We start from the raw sequence: 23,716 nt of genomic DNA, 5'->3' as shown, positions 1-23,716 counted from the left end.
CTGAGAAGTGTGTTGCAAGGTAGAACTTGGTTTGAAATCCTTTAAAAAAATTTTTGCTTTCTATTGTAATTGCTTGAGGAAATTAGGTAGGAATAGTTCTGTAGGTCAGTAGTACCCTGAAAGCTTCAATTAGCTAGTGCTAAAAGGGAGAATGCAGTGAAGTTGGGTGGTATTTAGAGAAACAACCAATTTCTGCCTTTTACTTTTACAAATTTGGTGTAACTTTTTCAGACACTGCTGTATTGTCTGGAGAGGAAAGTAATTTTCTCAAAATGGTTTCTTCTGTTAATCTGCGGTGTATGTTTTCTGCCCAGTAGAGTTTATGGTTTACTGTTTTTTGAGGGGGCAGATCCCTAAGCCTTTGGGTCTGGTCAGTATAAATGGTGAAGTACAAAGGCACATGTCTTCAACCTTATGGCTTGTATCTGATGGAAGAGCAATACAAAGCTTGCATATTGGGCTAATGGGTATAGAGAGCTGGTGAATAATGGGATATTGGTACGGTTATATTTGAATGACCTGGGAAATGTGTAGCACCTCTGACTCAGCACAGGAAGCAGGCAACCTTTTCTTTCCATGCTGCCATTTGTGTCTCAGAGCTCTATCCATGTTGCTGAATTATCTTTGTTGGTGGTGAAGATAAATTTTATTCTGAAATCTTTTTCTATTTCATTGTGCGTTGATCATAAAGTAAGACTGGTTTGCAGTAATGAGCTTCGGACCTGATAGACCAGGGACTTTGGAGAGGGAGACTTGATGAGATCAAGTAGTAGCTGAAGGGCTTTAGCTTTGAATGGGAAGAATTAGTTTTTCATTTGTGGTAGCTGCTTACTCTAGCAGTGATCTGTTGATTCCCAGTAGAATTTCAGTGCTAGGAGTTCCTTATAGATCATAGAGTTTCACCCCTTTGACTTTGTGAACTCTTAGACAATACAGGTAATCTTGTAATTGGATGTATTTCTCAAAACTAGTGTTATTTTAGCCAATATTTCAACTTACTTTTTCTGGTTCCATGTTGGGCTTTGACTAGTTCATGGGCTTGCAGCCTTGTGAAGTGATGATTCAGTTTATCCATTCGCTGAGTGCGCTGCACTGACCTTCTTCCAAGCCTTGGTTCCTGTTCTAGGAATTCTGGGCTCTGTAGCCTCCAAATGCCATGCAGTCTGCGGTGTTCTGCCGTTGACAGCTTGTGTGTTGGCGGACTACCGGTAAGAATGGTTGGCGTCAGCAGGGATGAGTCCCTGTGGGCCTCATCTCTCTAAGATGAGTGGTGGAAATCTGATCACTTGCTGCAGCTCTTTATCTGGTTTTTTAAGCTTGTGACTAATTTCTGTAGCTGTTATCTACTTAGTAGACTGGGATCTTCTAGAAGTCCGGCCTGCATTACAGGAAGGGAGAGCCAACAACGGCAGTGGGGAGGAGATGAGGACAGATCCCTGTAAAAGTAGAGCACATATTGCTTACACTGTTCTCATGCACCAGTACCACAACAAAAAACTGGGATAGAATGGGCAGGGGAGAAGAAAATAGTAACATAGTTCCCGTACCAGTATTTGAACTATAAAGAGGCCTTCCAGGATAAGGTATTAGAATTTCTTACAGAGCACTCCTTTCCTGTGAGTTAAAACAGTAACAGTAATATATGTGGTTTTCAGAAGTATCATGTGAATCTCTTTTTAGAAATTACTGCAGATCCAGTGTGTCTGCTGCAGAGCTTTTTTGGATTTATTTCCTCACTAATGAGTATTGGGCCAGGCAAGGTACCTGTATCTTTCTAGCTGAAAAATGCCCAATTTCTTGCCTGTTTTGGCTCCATGCTGCTTACAGATCATTCATGGATGATTTGTCATATTGACCCTTTCAGTGGTAGGGGTCTTTAGGCAGTAGGAGGAAGGGATAAAGCAAAATCCTTAGGAGAGAAGTAATTTGAAGGGAAGACACTGATTGATGTAGCATGTACTGACTGAGTACATTTCTTCTGCTTTGGGACTGGAATATAGCAAGTAGTTTCCTTGCAACATTCAAATTAAGTTGGGAATATAGGGGCTGGCATAGTCAATTTCTTACCTGTATACAAAACTGGTTAGACTTAAGTGGCTGTTCAGCTAGACCCTGTTCTGGATCAGAGTTACTGTGGCAGTGATTTATCGTGTCCTCTCACTGGGCAATATGACAGTAGTGGAGTTTTGCAATTGGTTGTGAAAGTCTTGTACCAGAGTGAATCATAAGTGAGATCTGGACCAAAAGAAGTACTAAGCTCAGAGCTCTGCAGACTTGTCCTTCGGCCATTGTCAGGTGCCCCAGATGGGAGGCTGATAAGCAGGAGGGAATGTACAGGGGTTCTGTGCTTTTCTCTTTTTCAATTTCTCTTCAAGCATTCAGATTTCTTTCTTTTTTTGGCCATGGCATGGGGAAGTTCCTAGGACCAGGATGGAACCTGTGCCACAGCAGTGACAAATCCTTTAACTCAGATTTCTTTCTTTCTTTTTTTGTCTCTTTAGGGCCACACCTGTGGCATATGGAGGTTCCCAGGCTAGGGGTCCAATCGAAGCTGTAGCTGCTGGCCTATGCCACAGCCACAGCAATGTGGGAACCACAACGGAAACTCCTCAGATTTCTTAAAACAAAATTAAAATTTTGTTTTCTAAGTGAAGCAATGCTTGTAATCCATATAGTAAGGATTAATCTGATATGTATACTGGTGACTGAAACTCCATCTAGGATACAGTGGTTTCCATGGAAATATCTACAAAAAGTCTTTTAAAACTTTTATTCCACCTTGAAGAGTAAAATATAAGTTTGATTCTCACCAGTGACCTAAGGGAACTGGGAAATGTAAAAATTAACATGCTTTAAGTTCAGACTCGGTTTTGAAGCCTGCCTTTTGCCTTTCCTCGTTGATTTAAACAACCATTCTAGTTATTTTGACATCTGTGGCCCAAGTCAAACAGTCTGGGCCAGGGCCAGTAGGGCTAAGGCAGCACTCTGGATGCTTATTTAGGATAGGCTGGTGAATGGGGGGAAAGTAGATAGAAGGGTGCCCCCTACTCCCTATACCTTCCATCCTGATGATTTATTTATTTAGTAGCAAGCCCACTGGCAAAGAGCTATGGGGTGTTGGTTTTGTTGACCAAGCAGAAAAGGGAATGCTGAGCTTTTAGTCACAACTTGATGTTTCCGGAGTGAGGATACAGTGCTGACTTAGAAGCTTTAAACATTTCACAACTTTTTACTCCTTAATGTTTTATCTGCTTCATTATCTGGAGGGTTGTGTGCTACAATACAAGAAGATTCATTTGATTTGTGAATGGGGAGTTGGTGTGATGGCCTGCATACTCAGTGGCAAGCTCAAAACTTAGCCACTATCTTTTTTCAGATAATTCTTTTAAGGACCGAGTGCATACTTTTTCATGTTTTCTGTGGTGGTCTTTTGTTGTTGGTATTTTGGGGGTAGGGTGGGGAAGGGGAGTGTTTATTATGTCAGGTGGTCAGATTTTTTTTTTTTTTTTTTAATCCCTTCTTAGAGTGATATGTCCAGGAAAAAATGATTACTGCAAGAGGGGTTCCCATCATGGGTCAGTGGTTAAGGACGAGACTGTTTCCATGAGAGTGCAGGTTCAAATTCCTGGCCTTGCCCCCTGGGTTAAGGATCCAGCATTGCTGCAGGCCATGGCCTAGGCCTCAGCTGCAGCTCTGATTTAGCCCCTGGCCTGGGAACTTGAATATGCTACGTGTGCAGCCCTAAAAAGAAAAACAACTTCTGAAGAAGCTTGGGTGCTTTTTCTTTTTGTAGTGCAAAGCCTTTCAAAACCTCTAGTGATTTTTGTTATTTTATGTCCTTATCATACTCTTAACACTAAAAAATATGCTGATAATAATATCTGGGCTATTCTGTATGGTTGGAAGTGTGGGAAAAGAGGTGATACCAGTGTTCAGGAGAACAAAAGGCAGCTCATGAAGTCCATTGGAATTCTGACTGGTGCTTCAGTGAGCCCCATTAACAGATGACCTTCCCCTTTGGTCCTCCAGCTCTAATTCCAGAGGTAGTCTGGAGAGCTCACAGGCTCACTGGGCTTGTAGAGAGCTAAAATAGAGTTGTCAGCATGTTCAGAGATTGAGAGATGGCTAGAAACCAGGATTTGTGACCTTTTTAGGAAATAGGATCTCCGAAAACACAGCAGTTGTTGCTGAGCTCAGGGAAATGCACCTTAGACCTGGCCCATGGACTGCCCCAACTTCACCAGAAACCTGGCCCACTTTATTCATGTACTGACTCTGACACATGTAAATATAAAATGAGTGGGGTGGCCAGTATTCTCTGTAGTCAAATTTTAGTGTATATTTTGAGGTCATTTTGAATGCTGTGTTTGTCCAGTGGTAAATTATCAGAGGAGGAAGGAAGCTTTTATCAGAACTGTGTCATAGCTAGAGTCACAGCTGTGATAAAATGAAGTATCCCTGACCTTGAAACTTTATCTTTGTTTGCAGAGATCTCATAAATGGACATGTGAAAATTAAGCCAAACAAGCAGCTATTCATGGGACTCATCAAGAATTTATTTGGAAGATGTGTTTAGGTTGAAATGTCAGAAATTAAGTATATTGTGATCTTAAACTGATGTTAAGGTCAAGTTCTGATGGTACGACTTGAGGCTTAGTTCTTAGAATAGGGCTGTCTCTGGTTTTTGTGATTAAAAATTTTTTTCTTAGCCACAAAGCTGAAGGAAAAGGGAATTACTGACTACTTCTGAGATACAACAGAGAGAAGTAATCCAGGGGTTTAATCTTTTTATACCAGGTAGAACTAGCTTTTCCATTTTTAGAGGTTAAGTTTTCATTAGTCTTTGGTCTTTTTATATTTGAGAAAAGAATTCTCTCTTTTTTATTTTTCTTTTTAGGATGCACTCACAGCACATGAAAGTTCCTAGGCTAGGGGTCAAATGGTGTAGCTACAGCTGCTGGCCTCCACCATAGCTCATGGCAACGCCTGATCCCCAACCCTCTGAGCAAGGCTGGGGATCAAACCTGAATCCTCATGGTTACTAGTTGGATTGCTTTCTGTTGAGTGACAACAGAACTCTCAAGAAGTCTCTTGTCTTGACTGGGCATTTTCTCTAAGTTTGGTAATCTAGAGTATTCTTGCCACTGGCTTTCTTTCGGGTGGGGGTGGAGAAATGAGGTGCTCAGTCCATGCTTATTCTCACTTGTGTCAGGCCTACTGTCAGCTTGTCTGCTTTAAAGAATGAAATAATTTATCATAATTTAAATTCATTAGGAAAACTTTTTAAAAACAAAAAACCATTTAAACTACTTTTTCCTGATGTTTTTTAAACTGGCAAAAATGGAAATAGGTATTTGCCTCTGGATTTCCAACTCACAGAATCGGTTACTTTTGTTTCTAGGGCAGTGCTGACATAGTCCCTTATATGTAATCATGGTGGAATTCTGCTAATTAAGGTCTTTGTTAGTTTTTACAGTTCACTTCTTATGTCTAGATTTCTCATCTCCTTCAACAGTCCCTGAATATAAATAAATAGGTCCATGGGAGTTCCCGTGGCTCAGTGGTTAACAAATCCGACTAGGAATCATGAGGTTGTGGGTTCCATCCCTGGCCTTGCTCAGGGGGTTAAGGATCTGGCATTGCCGTGAACTATGGTGTAGGTCACAGACGTGGCTCGGATCCCACGTTGCTGCAGCTCTGATTTGACCCTTAGCCTGGGAACCTCCATATGCCGCAGGAGCGGCCCAAGAAATAGCAAAAAGACAAAAAATAAATAAATAGGTCCACTCTTGAGTGGATTTTTGTCTCTCCACCCAAGATCCCATACCACTTAACTATTCTTTGTACCTTCTCTCCAAATTTTCCTAATTTCACCTTAGTCTTTTAACACCTCTTGAATGTTCTTGTAATTTGGACATTTATGTATTCAGGATTTCATTCTATATAGTTGAAGCCTTCTTATTCTTAGTTTGGTTCAAGTATTTGGGTAAATGTATTTTTCATTAAACAAAATATGTAATGTACATGATATTAGAATGATATAGTTCCTTCGTTCAGATTACAGGAATTCACTATACCACCCAGGCAAGTTTCTCCAGTTTCAAATGGTCTTGTATAGACTGCTTTTTATTTTTTATTTATTTATTTTATTTTTTAATTTATTTTTTTTCCCACTGTACAGCAAGGTAGACTGCTTTTTAATTACTAGCTCTCTGTTTTTGAAAGAATACTTTTTAGGACTAAAATGACTTTGAGACTAATAGCCAAAAAATGTATTTCAGCTAAGATCTGTATCAGTGGACCTGAATGTTGATCCTTCGCTTCAGATCGACATACCTGATGCACTCAGTGAGAGAGATAAGGTCAAATTTACAGTACACACCAAGGTAAGTGACAGAGTGACTTCAGTAATAAAAGCAATGCTAGGTTACAGCCTCGTTATTCAGTGGGGGTAAGAGACTTCCTGCCCTGACATCAGTGAGGACCTCTCTCTTCTTGTACCTGAAGTGTCAGATAAGTGTTCTTCTGCACTTTCCACTGTGGTGGAGCCCTAGGGCTGTGGGAATTGCTGGTGTTAAGTGTGACTTGTCCTCTGCTCCACGGGGAACCAAAGCAGGCAGAGTCACATAGGTGGAACGACCTACCCACACAACCCCACTTTGCATGGGAGGTGCTTGCTTTCCATATTTACTGTTTTTGGCCTTCACCCCACCTGTTAGCAATTCAAAAGACTTTCCTCCTCCCTCCGGATTTTTAATTTGACAAAAGCAGTATGTCCATCTGAAAAAAATTTAATTTCTCAGAATCATTTCTTTCAAGAACATTTTCAGCTTCCTCTCCATTCCATACTAGTTAAGATATCTTATGCCAGGCACTGCTGTAAAGAGTTTCTGTGAACTTAATTTTCTCTTTCTAATAACCTTTGATGGTATTCTGTAGGTGAGGAACTGAAGTACAGGTTTAGAATAAAGTAAATGGCTGAGGCTATTTCAATCAGGAAATGAGAAGCTAGAGCTCTTGGTTTGTGCCGTCTGCAGCATATGTGTTATCTGTGAGGGCCTGTCCCTGTTCTCTTCATACTTTGGTGGCTTGATTAACACACTGCCACTCAGGAGGCAGTGTGATGCCGACCTGATTAGATCTGCCTGAGTTAGCTGAACAGTGGAATTGTGTGAAGAGAATTCCCCTAGAGAACATGTTGAATTTCAGCTTAATGGTGGGATGATCAAAAGTTGCCTTGTTCTTGACTGGATCTCATAATAAAGCTGGATGTTTTATTACTTAGAGTTTTCCCATGGTGCACTGCTGAAATCCAAACCATTTTATCTGAACATGGTGGTTACAGTTACTTCTCTTTTTATTGCAGACCACGCTGCCCACGTTTCAGAGTCCAGAGTTTTCTGTTACAAGGCAACATGAAGACTTTGTGTGGCTACATGACACTCTTATTGAAACTACAGACTATGCTGGGCTTATTGTAAGTGCAGTTTGGATCGTCAAATAATTACTGAAGCCAGTTTCTTCTACCTTGCTTTCATTTTGTTTCAGGAGACTTTTATCCAGTTTTTATAGTAGATTGTGAAAATAGGAGACAGATCTGATTAGCATCCATGAGCATGCAGGTTCCATCCTGGCCTCACTCAGTGGGTTAAGGGATCTGGCGTTGCCATGAGCTATGGTGTAGGCCAGGAGCTACAGCTCCGATTCCGTTCCTGGCCTGGGAACTTCCATATGCCATGGATGCAGCCCTTAAAAAAAAAAAAAAAAAAAAAAAAGATGGTGAAAGTAGTCTGTCAACTAGATAGAGTATGTGTTAACTATTACTAGTGAGGTCTAAAGTATGTGAAAATAGTGTTAGAGCTATAAGATGAAGCAGACCTTAAATTATGTGCAGTATAAGGGGGTAAGTAGTTATGTAGTTTAAACTCTTATATGCCTTAGGGTTTGGCATGTCTTTGGCATTTCATTTCAGGCATCAGGTGGATTTGATTTCTATTGATTGTGACATGCAAAGACTTCTCCTGTGTAATCAAGGAAGCAGTTGTCTGTGCTCCACCCTTGAGATGGAGCGGGAATGCGTGGCTGCAGGAAGAGACTTAGCTGATGTTAAAGGAGAGATGGGAGTTCCCTTACAGTGCAATGGGTTAAGGATGTGGTGTTGCTACCTCAGGCAAAGCCAGAAAATAAAAGGGAAAGATAAATGTGGCTTTTTTCTGCCAGGCCAACTGAAGAATCTTGTCAAATAATTAAAACAAAATCAGTGCTGAAGCTTGTATTTCAGAATGTTCACTCAAAATTAGAATCTTAATTATTCTCTAGAATAAAAAATTCCTTTGTAAGCCTAGAGACTGTAATCTTGATGGTGCATCAGTGGTTTTATTTAAGCATCAATTGTAATATAAATTGAACTGAAGCAGGGTAAACTGTTGTACTCTACCAAGTGTCCGTAGTGATGAGCTGAACAAATGATGGCAAAGTGAGTGCCCAGTTGTAGGGCGGACACTTTTTTTTTTCCTTGTCTTTTTAGGGCTGCACCCTGCATCCTCATGGATACTACTTGGATTCTTAACCTGCTAAGCCATACGATCAATCCCTGGTCTAGGAACTGAGGTTCCCACATCAAGCTTCGGCAAGCAGCGGCTTGATGTGGGAACCTCAGTTCGAAAATCATAAATTGAACCTGGGCCGCATGGTGAAAGCACCGAGTCTTAACCACTAAACCACCAGGGAATTCCCTGAAGGACACTTATTTTTATCCTTACAGTTGCGCCTGCAGCATATGAAAGTTTCTGGACTAGCTGTTAATTTGGAGCTACAGCTGAGGCCTATGCCACAGCCATGGCAGCACCCGATTGATTGCCTACTGAGTGAGGCCAGGGATTGAACCTGCATCCTCACAGAGATAACGTTGGGTTCTTAACTCACTGAACCACAAGAGGAATTCCACGATACTTCTTTTAAATGGCCAAAGCAGAAGCAGTAAGGTTAAAAGCACAAGTTGAGTTTTAGATGACCCCACTGGGCTACCTGCCTCCTGTGCACAGGTACCAAGTTAGGACATCAGTGTGGGGGTGAGAGCACTCAAGAATTACTTGTCTTTGCTGCAGATTCCACCTGCACCTACGAAGCCTGACTTTGATGGGCCTCGAGAAAAGATGCAAAAACTGGGAGAGGGTGAAGGGTCAATGACCAAAGAAGAATTTGCCAAGATGAAGCAAGAGCTGGAAGCGTAAGTGGATTTTCTTTCTTTTTTGGGGGGCCACACCCATGGCATATGAAAGTTCCCAGGCTAGGTGTCATCGGAGCTACAGCTACTAGCCTTACACCATAGCCACAGCAACGCTGGATCCTTAACCCACTGAGCGAGGGCAGGGAATGAACCCTCATACTAGGCAGGTTCCTTACCACTGAGCAGCAATGGGAACACTTAGGAACTGTACTTTTTTGTTTTTATGTATGAATCTCCAGGCCACTGATAACATACATTCCTACATTCGTCCCTGAAGTTTCCTGGAATCACAATTGAAACTAGATTGCATTGAATGCTGCTAAAAGAAGCATTCTAATAATAACCCCAAGAAGTGTATTTTAATCTGGTTGTAATTATTTCAAAGAAAAGTGGATTCATCTGTGTCATAGTTGGAAGTTTGCATTAAAGTATCTTATGAACCATCCTTGGACCTCTTAGCTCCCTCCCCTCTCTAGTGTATTGGAGGACAGGTATCCATCTCAGCAGTTCCCTTCAATGTGGTGCCACAGGCCCATGTTATCTAGGGTGGGGCTCACTGAGCTCTGAGAATAGAGTGCCAAACACAGCTGACTCAAGTTCCTATCGTTGGGAAGTGTAGTCATCTTAGTGTGTAGATTGAGGTGAAGCCACCTTGTAATTTCTGGTAGTTTCAAGCCTCGTTAGACTCAGTGCTGTATACATGGCTGCAGAATTAATGGGTTTTCATTGTTTTAAAGGGTTTTCAGTGTTTATGGCTGTTTTTGTACGTGGGGTGGGCGTCCATCAACCCCAGTTATATCACTTCCCCCTTTGATGGCTATTAGATTCCAAAATGAGAACTGCTTTATTACCTAATTAAATACTAAATTATACCAAGATACTTTGGGTCCTGTTCAGGTGTTCTGTGTAATCAGGAGTAGCACAGTGCCTGTCAGCTGAGCTAAGCCTTCTGTGTTTCTCTTCCAGTGAGTATCTTGCTGTCTTTAAGAAGACTGTGTCCTCTCATGAGGTCTTCCTTCAGCGGCTCTCCTCTCATCCTGTTCTCAGTAAAGATCGAAACTTTCATGTTTTCCTGGAATATGACCAAGATGTAAGGCATTTTTATTCCCTTTCCATGATCCAGTTAAAATGTGCAAAAATAAACTTGATATATTTTATGAGAAATTGACTTTCAAAGTTCAGTTCAACACAGTGGGAATCTCTAGCAGTAAATCCAATGTGTAAGACATTTTTCTAAAACATTCCTTGAAGATTTTGACCTCTGCTCAGTTAAATTTGGGATTATTCAAAAGAAATTAAGTAGATTCACATTTTTTTCAAAGAAAGAAGACATTCCCTTGCTTTCTTAAATATTTCTCCTCATTTAACAGGTATAAGGTAAGTCCTGACTTAGGAATTTCCTCAGTGAAGATGAATATCAGCACAAAAGAACAGTAATTCCAAAAAGAATTTAAAAGCCAGTAAAACTTGGTATCTGGATAGTTTGTCACAATATCTAAGTCATGCTTTTAGAATGTAATTTGTGCTTAGATTTAGTTGTTTATTCAGTATTTTATTTTTAAAATATTTATTTTGCTTTTTAGGGCGGCACCCACGGCATATGGAGGTTCCCAAGCTAGGGGTTGAATCAGAGCTACAGCTGCCAGCCACAGCAACACTAGATCTGAGCCGCATCTTCGACCTACACCCACTGAGTGAGGCCAGGAATAGAACCCACTCCTCTTCCTCATGGATACTAGTTGGGTTTGTTATTGCTGAGCCACAACAGGAACTCCCTATTTGATATTTTAGATCTGGTAATCTTAAGTGTGTGCTTATCCTAGGAAACAGTTACTTGGAATGTGTTAAGGACTTGATGAGAAATATACGTACCATTAACTGTTTTGGATTTCTCTTCAGCTAAGTGTTAGGAGGAAAAATACCAAAGAGATGTTTGGTGGCTTTTTCAAAAGTGTGGTGAAAAGTGCTGATGAAGTCCTTTTTTCAGGAGTTAAGGTAAGTTAAGTGGTCTTTAGCTGTTTGAAAAAATTCTTCTCTTGATGTGAATAGGTGACTTTTTATTTCTACAAAATAGGTATTTGGAAGCAAATGGTACTACTCAAATGATAATTTTTCAAATCTTGGTTATTTTTAATCTGTTCACTGAATTTTTACTTATTTTCCCCAAATGTCCTGTTTCCCAGGTAAGGGAATAAGAGCTTTTCCATACTTTCGTCTTCACTTTCTCCTTTTCTGTTAAGGAGAGAGCTTTCTCAATTAGCATCATCATCATTACTGTTCTTTTTAATGCTGCACCCGTGGCGTGTGGAAGCTCCCGGGGGCCATAGATTGAATCAGCTGCAGTTGTGGCAATGCTGAATCCTTTAACCCTCGAAGCCAGGCTGGGGATTGATGAACCCATGCCTCTACAGTGACCTGAGCCTCTGCATTTGGATTTCTAACACTCTGAGCCTCTGCATTCGGATTTCTAACTCTGTGCCACAGCGGGAACTCTTCTCAATTATGTTAAAAAAGAAAATAAGCTAAAAGTGCAGGATTTGTTGCTACTCTTCAGAACTGCACTTGGTAGGTAGCCTGTGTAATTAAGAAACTGAATTTCCTGACTCGATGGGAAGAAAAGACATAAAATAACAGAAGTAATTTTACCTGTTTAAATATCACACGTGGGTCACATATTTCTGTTGGACAGTGTTATTCTAGAACATAAAATATACAAATTTCTTGCTACTCATGGGTATGATACATTTCTTCACTCTTCAATACCACACTCCTAGCTCTTCAGGAGTTACCTTAATAGTTGTTGTGTGGCACCTAACTTTGTCTCTTGAGAGTTTGTGTAAGGAGCCTAGGATGTAGGTGGTGAGAAGAGGGCATTGTCAGGAATTTGAAAACCCTGGTGCAGCTGAAGGTGTTCTGTCCCCAGACATTGTGGGTGTTTGGCTCCCTGGTCACTGACCACTGGATGCCAATATTGCCTCCCAGTCTGGAACTACCAAATTTTTTAGATAAGGGTATCTAAGGCAAGGTAGCCATTTTCCAGGCAGAACGTCCACTCTAGCAAGCAGAATTGCTGAGTTTTACTGGGCTTTGCTAAATGGCCCTTCAGAATGTTCTCTGTTGACATTTCCTGCCAGCATTTCACCTTTGCTAATCTCAGATATGAAATGCCAGTTTCATAAAAGTTTGTTATTTGTATTTTGCTGGTCCTTAGAGGTTAAACTTAATTATGCATGAGCTTATTTCATGTTTTTTCTAATATAAAATACATATTCATATTTTTAAAAGCTTTGCTTTTTTTCCCCCTAACCTTTCAGGAGGTAGATGATTTCTTTGAACAAGAGAAGAATTTTCTCATTAACTATTATAATAGAATCAAGGATTCATGTGCAAAGGCTGACAGAATGACCAGATCTCATAAAAGTAAGTGCATTTACCCATTAGCCACTTTGCTTTGCTAACGTTCCAGCTCTCGATATAAAGAAGGTTCTCCTTGTTCCTGCAGATGTTGCTGACGACTATATCCACACTGCAGCTTGCCTGCATAGTCTTGCTTCAGAAGAGCCCACGGTCATCAAAAAGTAAGTTTTTGTTGGAAGACATTTTGTCTAATCCTGTAATTGAAAACTGTTATGAAATATGAGTAATGACTATGTAGTTTCATTTCTGAATGAGTACAAGCCCACTGAGGGTAGACTGGTCTCCACCACTCAAATCGTTCATACCCTCTGAACAGAAATACTTGTAAGATATTTGTGGTGGACTTCTATCTAGACCAACCATGGTAGCTGTTGTCAAAGCCTTCAGTTGTGTTAAGTTTATTGTCTGTTTCTTGAGGATTATTTTGATTTTGGAATTGTCTTTTTTTTTTTTTTTTTTTTGCTTTTTGCTTTTTCTAGGGCCAATCCCAAGGTATATGGAGGTTCCCCAGGCTAGGGGAATCGGAGCTGTAGCCTCCAGCCTACACCAGAGCCACAGCAATGTAGGATCCGAGCCGTGTCTGCTACCTACATCACAGCTCACTGGCAACGTTGGATCCTTAACCCACTGAGCAAGGCCAGGGATCGAACTCACAACCTCATGGTTTCTAGTCAGGTTCATTAACCACTAAGCCACGACGGGAACTCCTTTGTGTGTGTGTGTGTGTGTGTGTGTGTGTGTGTGTGTGGAACTGTCTTTGAGTGAAGATTGCTTTGTGTGTTGAGGCAAATGGTGCTTACGCTTTACTTGAAGAGATTTGGTTAAGGTGGTCATAAGGATAAAGCAATGACCCCAGTCTGATCCTGAGCATTTTTTATATGAATTTTTTTTTACAGTTTCTCCATCCTGGTTATTTATTTTCTGAGGTGGCATAATCAGCTCCCTGTGTATTTGTGGGTTCTGTGTGGGCAAATTCAAAAAACTGCAGATGGGAAATATTTCTTTAATTCCAGAAAGGTCCAAAAAAGAAAACTGGAATTTGCTACACATCGGAAACTATTTTCATAGCATTTATGTTTTAAGTATGTTAAGTAATCTAGAGGTGATTTTATGTATACAGGAGAGTGTCTGTGCCTTATGTGCAAATATGCCATCTATAAGGGACTTGAGCATCTGTGAATTTTGATGTCTGTGTGGGGTTGGGAGGGCTTTCTTGGAATCAATCCCTTGCTGTTACTGTGGGATGGCTGTGTTTTGCTTACACCGAGGCTTGGTATAATGGGTGGTAGTAGTATTTCTGACTTGAAAATGGAAGTCAGGCTAATGGCAGACCCAAGACAAAATAGTAGTATATTTGTATTATAGCAGAAAACCTGACTTTAACACAGGTTCTGCACACAGGGGGCTGAGGGGGCACCAAGAGAGACTGATGGCTGTGGGTGTGGAACTGTAAATGTATGCAATTTATAACCATCTTCTCTGCTAGACTGTGCCAGTAGTGTTGAAAGCACTACTTTATCTAAAGCACCACAGACTGGGACTCCTGAATTTAGCCATTCATTCGTAGAGGATTGATAAGATGGTATTGCATACCTGATTGAAGACCTTAAGCCAAAATTGTGTATATTTGCAGGTACCTATTGAAGGTTGCTGAGCTATTTGAAAAACTTAGGGTAAGGATTTTTATGTTGGTCTTTACAAGCTTCAAAATACATAATATATATGGATTTCTGTTTAGGTGATGGTGGTGACTTTTGATTTTTTAACAGAAAGTAGAGAGTCGGGTCTCCTCAGATGAAGACTTGAAGCTGACAGAGCTCCTCCGGTACTACATGCTCAACATTGAGGCTGCTAAGGTAGGACAAGAGTTCTTTAACTCCTGCCATAACCCAGGAGAGGTCTGGTGATAGAGACTACTTTTGTTGAAAGAAGATGGGAATTTGTCAGTAAGTGGTATCAGTCAAAATAAAGAAGTAGGCAGATTCAAATTACCAAAAATTGAGTTGATTCCAGGGGAGAGTATTTTGAGGAAGAATTCAAGCAGTAAGTTCATTGGCTTAAGGTTGCTGGTCTCAAGCAGTAAGTTCACTGGTGGATGGTAAGTGTCCGTCTTCTGTATATCAGGCATTTATGGAAAGTCACTCTCTCAGTTCTTAAGTTCTATTGTGAAGGGTGTATATGTAACCTCTAGTTCTGTTTTAGATTGAACGCTTTTCACAGTGATATGTCTTTTTGTGGCATTGTGTCTTGAGTTTGTATTGCTTAGGAGCAGTAGGGCCGATGCTGAGTAGCTAGAGAGTAGTTTGGGGGATTAAATTGTTTTGTTTTTGGCTGCACCCATAGTGTGCAGAGGTTCCTGGGCCAGGGGATAGAACCTGCACCACAGTGTGACCCAAGAAGCTACTGCCGTGACAACACCAGATCCTTAATCTGTTGTACCACAGGGGAACTTCCCCAAAGTGGCTGCTTCTGAGGCAGAAAGGATTTTGGGGTTTGTGATCTTTTATTCAATTGCAGTTTCACTACAGCCTTTGAGTTATAAAGCATATTATAAAGCATTACTTAACCAAAAGCAAGACTAAGTGGTAAGCAAAATGACCTTTGGGAGTGAAGCTTGTATTCTTCACTACACTAGCACTGTCATGAAGGAAAATGTTTAAAATATTTTTATATGAAATGTACTAAATCAGGCAGCATAAAGTTAGGAAAAATGCTTAACTGGAAAATATCAGGAAGTAGAAATTCATTCTTTTCCCTAAGGTTGGTTTTATTTTAGTGTAAAATATTTGGATATGTATTTTATTTTGTTTTCTTGGGCTGCACTGGCAGCATATGCAAGTTCCCAGGCTAGGGGGTCACATTGGACTTATAGCTGCCTGCTTATAGCATAGCTCAAAACAATGCTGGAGGATCTTTTAACCCACTGAGCAAGGCCAGGGCTTGAACCTGCATCCTCATGGATACTAGTTGTATTTTTTTTTTTTTTTTTTGGTCTTCTTGGCCTTTTTCTAGGGCTGCTCCTGTGGCATATGGAGATTCCCAAGCTAGGGGTCTAACTGGAGCTGTAGCCACCAGCATACGCCAGAGCCACAGCAATACAGGATCCATGCCGCGTCTGCGACCTATACCACAGCTCTGGCAATGCTGGATCCTTAACCCACTGAGCAAGCCCAGGGATAAAACCTGCAACCTCATGGTTCCTAGTCAGATCCGTTAACCACTGCGCCACAACGGGAACTCTACTAGTTGTATTCTTAACCTGCTCAGCCATGACGGGTACTCCTGGATGTGATTTTATACACTTTAGTCTCTATTTTTTATCGTTTATCTTCTACTTTAATAAACAGCTGATGATAAAATTGCGGTTTTGAATGTACATGTCTGTTGTACACACATGCACCGTAACCTCCTTTGGTGGGGGGGGCGGCGGCGTCTTTTTGTCTTTTCTATGGCCGCACCCACGGCATATGGAGATTCCTAGGCTAGGGGTCTAATCGGAGCTGTTGCTGCTGGCCTACACCAGAGCTGCAGCAACTTGGGATCCGAGCTGAGTCTGTGACCTACACCACAGCTCACGGCAACGCTGGATCCTTAACCTACTGAGCAAGGCCAGGGATCAAACCCTCAACCCCATGGTTCCCAGTCGGATTCGTTAACCACTGAGCCACGACAGAAATTCCATAACCTTGATTTTAGATAGTGAGTTTGCCTCTGCTTTGCTGTAAAGTTACAAAGACTCTGTTTCAGTTTAGATGCTCAGGTGGATTCCCTAGAGGTTGGGTTGGCAAGGTAGGGTTATAAGACTGTTGCTACCTGGTTGCCCGGTTGCTTTCTCATAGCATTATCACTTGACTCTGCTCTATATGTTTTGATAAACACTATTGTCTGAAATTACTTTTTATTATTGAGTCAACTAGGGTAAAAATATCCTATAGTCTTCACTGTTGGGTTTCTTCTTTTACTCCATATAAAGAATTCTGGAAAGGCTCTCAATGCTGTTCCCAGCCTGATGTTGAGATTGAGGGGAAAAAATGGGGAGGTACATCAGGCGGTGTGTTGGCACCATGGTTCAGGGTCTGTTTTTTAGAGTACTTTAGCTAGTCTTCCTGTTCTGTTCTAGAGATCTTTTAGGATAGGTTTAACTACATATCTGTTAATTTTCTTCTCAGGATCTCTTATACAGACGCACCAAAGCCCTCATTGACTATGAGAATTCAAACAAAGCATTGGATAAGGCCCGGTTAAAAAGCAGAGACATCAAGTTGGCTGAGGCACACCAGCAAGAATGCTGCCAGAAATTTGAACAGCTTTCTGAATCTGCAAAAGAAGGTTGAGCTCTTTACTTTTTGCTTTTTATTTGAAAATGATTTGAAACTTACAGAGAGGGAGTTCCATTGTGGCGCAGTTTAAATGAATCCGATTAGGATCCATGAGGATGAGGGGTTTGATCTCTGGCCTTGCTCAGTGGGTTAAGGATCTGGCATTGCCTTGAGCTGTGGTGTAGGTCGCAGATGTGGCTCGGATCTGTTGCTGTGGCTGTGGTATAGGCCAGCAGCTGCAGCTCTGATTCGATCCTAGCCTGGGAACTTCCATGTGCTGAGGGTGTGGCCCTAAAAAGCAAAAATAAATAAATATAAAATGAAGCTTACAGAGAGAAGTTGCATAGATGGTGCAGAGAACCCCCATACCATGCATCCTTGACTTGGAGTCACCTCACTGTCCTGATTGCCTTTCACTGTCACTTGTACATCTACATGTGTTCCCACTTGTGATTTTTATCAACACATCTGGGGTGGTTTTTTTGTTTGTTTTTTAAATCATTTGAGATTAACTTGTATCTTTCTTGGTCTTTTTATCCCTAGAAACTTGTTTATGTTTTTCTCTCACATCCTTACTATATAGTTACCACCTTTAGTAAACTTAGCTTTTGCTTAGATTGCAGTCTCCTGTCTGTATTCTCACTTTATTACAATCATTTTCTCCAGTCTTAGATAGCATTTAGTAATCATAACTTTGAACTCTGCCTTAATTTAGAGGAAACCTAGCTCAGCCTCCCCCTTTTCTTTTAATTGACATTTGCCTTTTCGAAGACCATAATCTCTTTTTGCAAATGAACTATTCCTTGTTTTTGATTGGTCTGTTCTCTCACGATTGGATTCTGATTATGCATTGCCAGTAGAGTACTCTATTAGTAGTGAGTATGTCTTAGGGTGTTTATCTGAAGGTATGTTGTGTCCACTTTCCCCTCATTTCTGGTGTTTTTCCAGCTCTGAAAATCATCATTTCTTCTAGGAGCCCGGTTCTTTTTACTTAGGGAACAGTAACAGGATTGAGTACCAAGTGTGCTTATTGCTTCTGAGGTGCCTCTGCTCCTAGACCCTTCAGGTGACAGTGGGCAAGTGTAGTGATGTGCACACATACTCATCACGAATCATAGTCCATCTCCATGGGGTTCTCTACCATTCCAGAGTAAGGGGCTTTTAAAATATAGTTTAACTTTACTAGGAGATGGTGTAACGTTCCCATTTAACATGCATATTCCTTGGGGAATCTGACTGCCCTGTAGTTCTTAAGGGGCCCAGAGCAAAGAGTAAAAGACATGTCTTCTAGAATGTGAATGTAAATTATAGTGGGATACTATACTTGATTCACTCTCAACTCAGAATTCCACCCCAAGTCCCCATGGTAAGTTTTCTCTGGGACTTTTTCCATCTCCATGGTTCTAAAACCTAGGTGTATCTGGAGTAGATTCTGCTCCATTGTCTTGGCTCCTGTCTGCTCAGGACTGCAGTCCCTTCTCTGTACAAAATCTTTGCAGATGGCCTGCAGACACATTCACAGGGATTCTTTCACTTCTTTTTTTTTTTAAATGGCTGCACCTGCAGCATATGGAAGTTCCCGGGTGAGGGGTTGAATATAACCACAGTCACAACCTACACTGCAACTGTAGCAAGGCTGGATCCTTTAACCCACTGTGCTGGACAGAGATTGAGCCCACACCTCCACAGTGACCCAAGTTACTGCAGCCAAACTCTTAACCCACTGAGCCACAGCAGGAACTCCTCAGAGGAACTTCTTGCCGGCCCATACCTGAATTAAATTCTAGCCTTAAAACAAAACAAAACTACTAATTTAAATTTATAAGGAAGAAGAACAATTCAAAACTAATGAGTTAAAAATCTTAGGCTATTATGTATAGGCCAGAGTGTAGTGACTTTGGTAATCATTTTTTAAAGAAAAACCAAAGTGCTTCAAAATGGTGCCAGTTTAAGTCTGTCTTTATTGCCTAAGGTTTATCCCTATGTTATTTGATTGTGTCATCTATTCAAAATGTAAGCCTGGGTGTGTGATATTTAAAACTATAATATTCTGTAGAATGTAGAGATTAATGGGTCTTGACCTATTTGCCTTTGGTTAAAGTTCTAAGGTTGTGGCTGGATTGAACAAATGTAGTACAGTGGGCAGAAATCATGGGAGACAGATGGGTTCTTCTGAGTCCTGGTCCTCAGGGAAGGAGGAGAGCTTATCTTGACATCTAGCAAGATCAGCCTGATACATCCAAGTTACTATGATTTACATCACTATACATTTTTTGATTTTTCACTTTTTGCTGTGGCTGCTTGTATTAGATTTCTGTTGGACAGTGTCATATAGATGAGATGCAGGGATTAAGTTTGCTCCTGGGTACCCTGGGGTACCACCTTAAGCTAAGGGAGGAGTTTGATTAAAGGACGGTCTAAGTTTATGGAAAGAGTTAGTATCCTTTTTTGGTTTAGCCTAATTACTAATAGGACCTTAATCCTGAACAATAGGAACTGGTGACAATAGGAAAGGGAAGGATAGTCATAAAGGTGGCATGTCCTATAGGTCTCAGCATTGAAAAGCTGTCTGGACGTGAAAGTAGCAGTTTTCAAAGTTTAAAAGTACTCCATAAAAAAGGTCCTTAGTGCAAATATGTGTGACCCACCACCTCCATAGGGCACTCCACAGCATTGGATCCTAGAAGGAAAGGGCAAGGCTGCTCAGTTCAGAATTCTCCAGGAAGTCTGTCAGTGATTTGGTGGTGGGTATGTATGTATGTATGTATTTGGGTACTAGTCAAGTTTGTTACCACTGAGCCACAACGAGAACTCTGGGTTGTGGTCATTTAAATGCAGTGGTAAGCACTTTGGTAACACTGTGCTGATGTGATCTGATTGCAGAGATAATAAAAATATGAGAAAATACGGTAGTGTCCCAAGACTTTGGAGATCATTTAATTTTTAAGAATGATACTTGGGAAGTTCCTGTGGCACAGTGGGTTAAGGATCTAGCATCGCCACAGCTGTGGTGCAGGTTGTAACTACAGTTCGGGTTTGATCTGTGCTGGGAACTTCCACATGCTGTGGGTGTGGCCAGAAAAAATATTTAGAAGTTAAGGATGAGGAGTTCTGTCGTGGCTCAGTGGTTAACTAGGAACCACGAGGTTGCGGGTTCGGTCCCTGTCCTTGCTCAGTGGCTTAAGGATCTGGCATTTCCGTGAGCTATGGTGTGGCTCTGGCGTAGGCCAGCGGCTACAGCTCCGATTAGACCCCTAGCCTGGGAACCTCTGTATGCCGTGGGAGTGGCCCTAGAAAAGGCAAGGAAAAAAAGACCAAAAAAAAAAAAAGTTAAAGATGGAAATTGTTCAATTTTTCTTGGTAAACTTTTTTTTTTTTTTTTTTTGTAGAGCTGATCAATTTCAAACGAAAGAGAGTGGCGGCATTTAGAAAGAATCTAATTGAAATGTCAGAACTGGAAATAAAGCATGCCAGGGTAAGTGTTGCCAAATTAAGCCAACTTTTAGGGATTTTTTTTTTTTTCCCCCAATTCCCAGTTCACTATTCCAGTGTCATCAAGCAGATGGAGTTAGTTTGCTTTGTGGTTTTTGTTGTGGGTGAGAGCCATTTGTTGGAGTGTTTTTTTTTACCTACTGCAAACCAAAAATCCATAATGTCTTGATAAAATAGTGCCCTCTTTGTTTGTGTTTGATTTTTTTTGTTTTGGTTTTTTTTTTTTGCCACACCTGCAGCATATGTAAATTCTCAGCTCAGGGATTAAGCCTGAGCTGCAGCTGCAACCTGCACAGGTCCTTAACCATCCGTGCCGTAGTGAGAACTCTGATGAAATACTGCTTTTTGAGATGAGCTTTCTTGGTGGTGGTTACTGGGCTTCCCTCTTGAGGTCCTTGTGGACCACACTCTGAAGGACTTGTCCCAGTAATTTGTGAACATCCGTCATAGCATTATACGGTCCTTTTATCTGGAATTTTCATGGAAAATGGTCTTTTTAGGGCCGTACCCACAGCATATGGAGGTTTCCAGGCTAGGGTCCAATCAGAGTTGTAGCTGCCAGCCTACACCACTGCTCACGGCAACGCCGGATCCTTAACCCACTGAGTGAGGCCAGGGATCGAACCCAAAACCTCATGCTTCCTGGCTGGATTTGTTTCTGCTACGCCATGATGGGAACTCTGGAAAAAAAATTTTTTTAAATTAATTGTTCTCTAATTTGCTAAGTGTCTTCTACTCTTTTTTGTGTTAAAAAGGAATAGAAATTTCGTTAAATATTTAATTTCTGTACCATAATTTAGCCCAGAAAAAAATGGAGAACAGTGTTCTCAGTGCTAGAACACATACAATCCTAGTTAGGAAGCTTGTAAGGCTTTGGGGTGGTTTCTGGGTGCAGTAGATATTGCCCAGGGTGCTGTCTGGTCCAGGGCATTTGGATCACTGTCACTGGCCATCAGCACTGGTTAAAGCAGGGCTACTTCAAACATTTGCTTCTATTTTAAATTTTATTTAGACAACAGAGATGTTTATTCACTTTATTCTGTGTTGTGTATGATCCTTTAAATTGGAGTTTTAAAGTATCGTTTATGTTATTTATGCATAGTGTTCTGAGTATTCTAAGTTTTCAGAATTTCTTCCAGATGAGGACTTGGTAAAAACAAGTCCTAAGTGAGTATTTATCATTTTAAATCTCATTTATAATTTCACCCAACTAGTTTTTTTGCTGCTTTTTATCCAGTCTTTCAGGCCTTCATCTATATTGCGTTTAGGTTAAGTCACATAAGCAGAATTGGCACGATTGCACTGGGAGGAAACCTGGGGTGGCGGGGGTAGAGAGGCTGAAGTGGCAACTCACCAATATGAAATTGGGATCAGGGGAATTATGGTTCAGTTGTCATTTAATGAAAATACCAGCCCAGATTTCTTGTGAAAAGCTGTCAGTGGTTTGAGGTTAGTTCTTAAGTAATTAGGAAGTCTTGGCTCAAGAATGTTCACTGGCCCACCTTGACTTCTGTCTTCCAGAACAATGTCTCCCTCCTGCAGAGCTGCATTGACTTGTTCAAGAACAACTGAACAAAGGGCTTGAATGTAAAGAGAGCCAGCATCACTTGCACTCGAATCATTACCACGGGAGATTTATTACCTTTGACTTCAGTTTAAAAATACGTGAATAAATAATTTTTGATTTCTAAAAATCTTAACATTTAACCATGTTGGTTTAAAAGTATTTCTATTGCATGTACTTGGACATAACTAATGTTTTCCTTATGCACTTAATACCTCACAGTGGGTAGAATCTAAATACTGGGTTCTCCTCTAATTTGTCTTTAGTAATTAAGAAAGATCATGGGAATCACGTGCCTTTTGGAGACAAGTCTGAGTAGTTTCTTGGCACATGTAGGCTCACTGTTTCATGTGCTTGTGTCCCTACAAACCAGTTGTTTTTTAGGGCAGGTGCCGATTACAACATGATTCAGCTGTTGTTAGAGGTAACAGACATTCCATCCCTTCATTAGGTAATTTTCCCCCTTCTTATTCTCATGGTTCTTTAGTCACCTTAATTTTTTTATACTATAGCAAATCCAAGAAAAATCTCATATCTTTATATATACCCTTTGCAACTCCATTTTTATAGTTGAGATATAAATATTTAAGGGGAGAGAAGCATTTTAAGGGTTTAAGAAAAGTAATACAGCCTCTTTGAGAAGATGGCCCGATCTACATTAAGATGTGAACCCCCCCCTTTAATGGTGATAGGGGGGAATGTGTGTGTTTAGGCTTTTTATTATAAGATATACAATAAAATAATAATCCATGCTGTACCATACATTGTTTTTGTGGAAAACAAGGCCAGGTGCACCTTGGTGTCTCTCAATTGTCCTAGCCTCAGTTCTAATCTTAGCATTTTTGAAGACTACAGACCAGTTTTTAGGGTATATCTGTTCCATCATTGGTGTGACTAATCCTTAAGGGTGGTGCCTGCCAGGTTTTCTGCCCTGTGAAGTTTTATAACATCTTAACCTTTGTAATTATTAGTAAGATAATTAGAGACTATGTAAAAGTTTCCTCACTCTTGTTTTGACCAACATATGGAAGTTCCTGGGCTGGGGACTGAACCTGAGCTGGACTAGGTCTGTTGCTGGATGTGAAATTGTTGGCTGGAATGCTGTGGTCCTGACCCTGCTTAGTGCCCAAGAAGGCACCCTCTCTGAGCCAGACAAATGTGTAAATTGCAGCAGTGCTTTCAACTAAGTTCCCCTCAAGTAAATTTTACAGTGGTGATCTCAAGTGTGTTTGTGTCTACCTTCAATGTGAAAGTCTTAATGTAGTCTGCTGGTCAGTAATGAAACTGCATGGGGTTCTGGGTGGGTGAGGGGTGTTTCTAGTTCTTAGCTACCCATACCAGTCAGTGGAGCCATTGCTGCCTTTCAGTGCAAACCTGTGTTCCTTCTGAGGAGTTTGGGAACTGGCTGAAGAGGAAGCCCATGTCCTGACGTGGGAAAGCGGGCAATGTCAGGGTGCTCACATCTTTGTGCCACAGACTTTTGTTTAATTTGAGGCTTGCTTTGAGACACCTGATACCTAGTGACACTTTGGTAGCACACAGCTGCATGTTAGGTACTGCCCTTTCTCTAGAGAAAGATGAGGGCGAGGGGATGTAGATGAGCAAGGGAAGACTGCCTCTGCTCTGTGAAGCTTGGGTGGGAAGTCTGTGCCTGCCTTCATTCTCATTAGTGACAAGGCACAAGCAGTGGGCCGG

At 41.1% G+C, this 23,716-nt stretch overlaps 1 protein-coding gene and 1 non-coding gene across 7 annotated transcripts in view; both read left to right on the top strand.

The window, feature by feature from the left end:
- Window positions 1–23,244, top strand: part of SNX5 (sorting nexin 5) — a 28,543-nt gene extending 5,299 nt beyond the window's left edge. For 4 of the 6 annotated variants that reach the window (XM_021078330.2, XM_085004547.1, XM_021078329.2 and 1 more), the window contains 12 exons: window positions 6,282–6,386; window positions 7,367–7,477; window positions 9,108–9,229; window positions 10,196–10,319; window positions 11,129–11,224; window positions 12,544–12,649; window positions 12,732–12,807; window positions 14,280–14,319; window positions 14,416–14,502; window positions 16,816–16,975; window positions 20,355–20,440; window positions 21,979–23,244. In XM_021078330.2, the coding sequence (XP_020933989.1) occupies window positions 6,282–6,386; window positions 7,367–7,477; window positions 9,108–9,229; window positions 10,196–10,319; window positions 11,129–11,224; window positions 12,544–12,649; window positions 12,732–12,807; window positions 14,280–14,319; window positions 14,416–14,502; window positions 16,816–16,975; window positions 20,355–20,440; window positions 21,979–22,029 (1,164 nt within the window). In that variant the 3' untranslated portion in view covers window positions 22,030–23,244. The remainder of the gene's footprint in view (window positions 1–6,281; window positions 6,387–7,366; window positions 7,478–9,107; window positions 9,230–10,195; window positions 10,320–11,128; window positions 11,225–12,543; window positions 12,650–12,731; window positions 12,808–14,279; window positions 14,320–14,415; window positions 14,503–16,815; window positions 16,976–20,354; window positions 20,441–21,978) is intronic. The other 2 variants (XR_014832881.1, XR_014832883.1) reach the window with 1 other exon arrangement.
- Window positions 1,050–1,286, top strand: LOC146395208 (small nucleolar RNA SNORD17). The gene has a single exon (XR_014833012.1). It is a non-coding gene; the product is annotated as a small nucleolar RNA SNORD17 (small nucleolar RNA).
- Window positions 23,245–23,716: the final 472 nt, after the last annotated feature.

Source organism: Sus scrofa, chromosome 17 (genome assembly GCF_054392235.1).
Source record: "Sus scrofa isolate SSC_HxYL_T2T_F1_AM1 chromosome 17, Sscrofa_HxYL_maternal_Yorkshire_Landrace_v2.0, whole genome shotgun sequence".
Classification (NCBI taxonomy): Eukaryota; Metazoa; Chordata; class Mammalia; order Artiodactyla; family Suidae; genus Sus; species Sus scrofa.
The sequence above is the reverse complement of the archived record's forward strand: the minus strand, read 5'-3'. Positions and strand labels throughout refer to the sequence as shown.